The sequence below is a fragment of the Arachis ipaensis genome, chromosome B02, assembly GCF_000816755.2.
Source record: "Arachis ipaensis cultivar K30076 chromosome B02, Araip1.1, whole genome shotgun sequence".
NCBI lineage: Eukaryota > Viridiplantae > Streptophyta > Magnoliopsida > Fabales > Fabaceae > Arachis > Arachis ipaensis.
This window is the reverse complement of record NC_029786.2, coordinates 3704389-3707675: the sequence shown is the minus strand read 5'-3', so window position 1 is coordinate 3707675 and position 3287 is coordinate 3704389. Positions and strand designations below refer to the sequence as shown.

The 3287-nt window shown below is 38.7% G+C and overlaps 1 protein-coding gene across 1 annotated transcript; it reads left to right on the top strand.

Annotated features, from left to right (window-relative positions):
* On the top strand, positions 257-3061 carry LOC107623322 (putative disease resistance protein RGA1). Its single transcript, XM_016325533.2, has 2 exons — positions 257-2468; positions 2710-3061. Exon 1 carries the CDS (start codon positions 308-310, stop codon positions 2465-2467), a length of 2160 nt encoding a protein of 719 aa, XP_016181019.1. The 5' UTR covers positions 257-307; the 3' UTR covers position 2468; positions 2710-3061.

Here is a 3287-nt window from a genome sequence, read left to right as displayed (position 1 = left end):
AGCTGTCCTCATATTGCTTTTAGCAAATATTTACATAATCATTTAATGTTGCTTATGAGGAATTGTTGGATTCGGTTACTGCATTAAGGAACAATGTGAGCTGCTTTTCTATTTGCTTTGATGGGCTGCTGCAATATAAGCTAGTATACTTGGGCCTGCCACAATGAAGCACACATTAAGCACTATTGGGCTTTCAACCCAAATAAATGTTTGTCATCATAATGTAACCAAAATCAAACTAGGCTCAACAACAACACTAGCCCGAAGTGTCTACAACAGTACTCAAGTGAAAAGTAAGTTTCATTTCATGGCATGGGTAACTGTCTCTCGACAATTCAATGTGAAGCGAATTGTTAAGACTATGCTGGAATTTGCTCCTGAAAAACCAGAGTACGTTGGTGATGAATTTGAATTATTGGAACTTGAGCTTCATAAGTTCGTAGTGGACAGGGAAGTCCTTCTTGTTCTGGACGACGTCGTCAAGCTTGATTGGAACCACTTGTCAGATCTGATGAACGTCTTCCGTAGTTCCTCGTGTAGAATTTTGATAACCACGAGGAAGAAGGAAGTCGCAAAAGTAGCAAAAGAAGTAGAAGAATCCACACACACCGTGTTAATGACAAGTCTCTCCCCCGAAGCTTGCTGGTCAATTATCAAACATCACGCATTTGGTGATGATCTGAAGAATGAGTCAACCGTGGAAAGGATATTCGGCCAAGTTGGAAGACAAATAGCAGAAAAGTGCGAGCGGAAGCCAGTTGTTGCTAAATCTTTTGGTGTTATGTTGCGTGGCAGATCTTACGAAGAATGGCATCATGTAATGATGAGTGAAAAGCTGTGGTGGTACGACTTGACATCTGCATCCATGTTGAGTGAATACTTGTATTCTAGAATGCCTCCTGCTTTGAGACAATGCTTGCTGCATTGTTCCATCTTCCCTAAGAATCACTCCATTCAAGTTGACAAGCTCGTCAAACTGTGGATGGCACAGGGCTTTATTGCCTCCCATGAAGAGGACAAGATGGAAATACAAGGCTGGAAATACGTCAAGCAATTGCGAGATTGCTCTGCCTTCCAAGAATTTGAACCGGATGGCGAGGGCGCCTTTGTATGCAAATTGGAGGAAGGAATGCATGAATTTATCCAAGATCTTGCGCGAAACGAATACTGCATAAAGTTTCTTGATGAAGGGGCAACCGTGGAAGAGTCCGGAGACAATGACACCTTAACAAAGCCTCCTCGCTTTCGTCACTGTACCCTGTGTCTTGAAGCTCAAACCTCTTTCCCAGATTCAATTGACAATGCAGGTAAACTACACACTCTAATGGTTTTGTCCGAGTCTTCCGACATAGATCCAACAAATCTTGCCAGCCTTCTGTATTCTATGAAGAGGATCAGGGCGTTGGATTTGAGCTCTTGTGCAATAAAGGAGCTTCCATTGAAGGCAGATGAATTGCTACATCTAAGGTACCTTAACCTGTCTTTCAATCATGAGCTAAAAAAGTTGCCTTCTGCAATAAGTAATTTGCTTAATTTGCAAACTTTAAATCTCAACGGATGTGATAGTCTTCAGAAACTGCCAAAAAGTATAGGAAAATTGATCAAGTTGCGACATCTTGAGATTCTCTGGACAGCAAGCCTTAGCTACCTACCAAAAGGGATTGCAAGCTTAACCTTCTTGAGAACCTTAAATCGATTCTTTGGGAGCAGTGGTGGTGCTAGCAGAAGCAAAGCATGCAGTCTTGGAGATTTGGAAAATCTAAACAATATTGAAGGGTGTCTTACCATAGATGGATTGGGTGGTGAAACTGAAATTTCTGAAGCTAAAAGAGCTGGTCTAAAGAACAAGAAAAATCTGCGTGGCTTGGAACTGTGGTTTTCTATGGTACGATTGAAGGGCGACGATCAAATCCTACTTGATCGTTTAGAAGCACCTCCCCAATTGCAATTCCTTGGAATATTTTACTACCGAGGAAGTTCATTCCCCAACTGGATGATGGAATTGAAGAAACTAACACACCTAATGCTTGTTAACTGTAGTGAATGCAATCTTTTGCCCCCTTTTGGGAAACTCCCATTCCTTGAATCACTTGAGATCAAGAATATGCCTAATGTGGAGATGGTAGATTTCCAATTTCTGGGAATAGGATTAAACCATGAGGATGCTGGCAACGAAGGCTCCTCATCTGAAGAAATTGCATTTCCCAGATTGAGAAAGCTTCACTTCATAAAGTTGGATAAGTGGAAAGGGTGGACTGGAATCAATGTTGATGGTGGAGATAAGAAGATTATGCCTCTACTATCTTCTTTGTCAGTTGTAAACTGTGAAAAGTTAGAATCACTTCCTAACTACATCAAGAGGAAGGAAAATCTGAAACCAATTATTGAAGGATGTCCTTTGCTACTAGAAAAAGAAAAGGCGCAAAAAGAGATGAAGAGCATGGATTCAATAAACAAAGCAGATTAAGGTAAGCTATTCTTATAGTAATATTTCTTTGTCAAATATGTGGACTCTGCATAGCATACAACTGTGATTTCATAGTTTCAGTTTGCTTGTCTTGCAATTTAAGTACATTCATTTTAAGCTAACACTTTAAATAGACTCGGCAATAATTTCTTAAAATTATTGAAAGTTACTTCTTACTTGTTAGCAAAACTATGCTTGTCAGTACCTATTAATGATATTATTCCTCCTCACCTGTTAATCAGGTTCAGTTTAGTGTGTTCAAAATCTGCAACCACTGAGGAGTCTCCAAAGAATGTTGCACAGATGTGTGTTTTCAACTTTTCTGTGCTCTATATTAAAAAATCTCGTAAGAAGTTGAAGATTGAAGGTCTGTGGTGTCTGGTGCCGAAATTAAAGTCCAATTTCTCAATAAATTGTTTCCAGATATTATAGCACAGTTGTGTGATTTCAACTCAGTTTGGCAAAAACATCTAGGCTTTGCTGCTACGATCATGATGTAATAAGTTATGGCTATGTACTTGCATGACTATTGAGTTTGCTTTCTATATTCTGTGAGATTTCACTGTAATTTTACTCTTTCCATGTGTTTCCTCAGAGAACTTGTAACACCATGATTCTGAATATAATTAGTAGCCTTCTCAGTTTGAAGTAAAATTGGTGATTTTTATTTTTGAAAAGTGAATAGTAGTAAAATTGGTATAGACTATCAACTAGATTGACTATTAATCATGAATATCACTAATTTACTATGAGTTTTATATCAATTATTGTAAGAACAAAGTGCTATTATTATACATATAACACTATGGACTATGGTTTC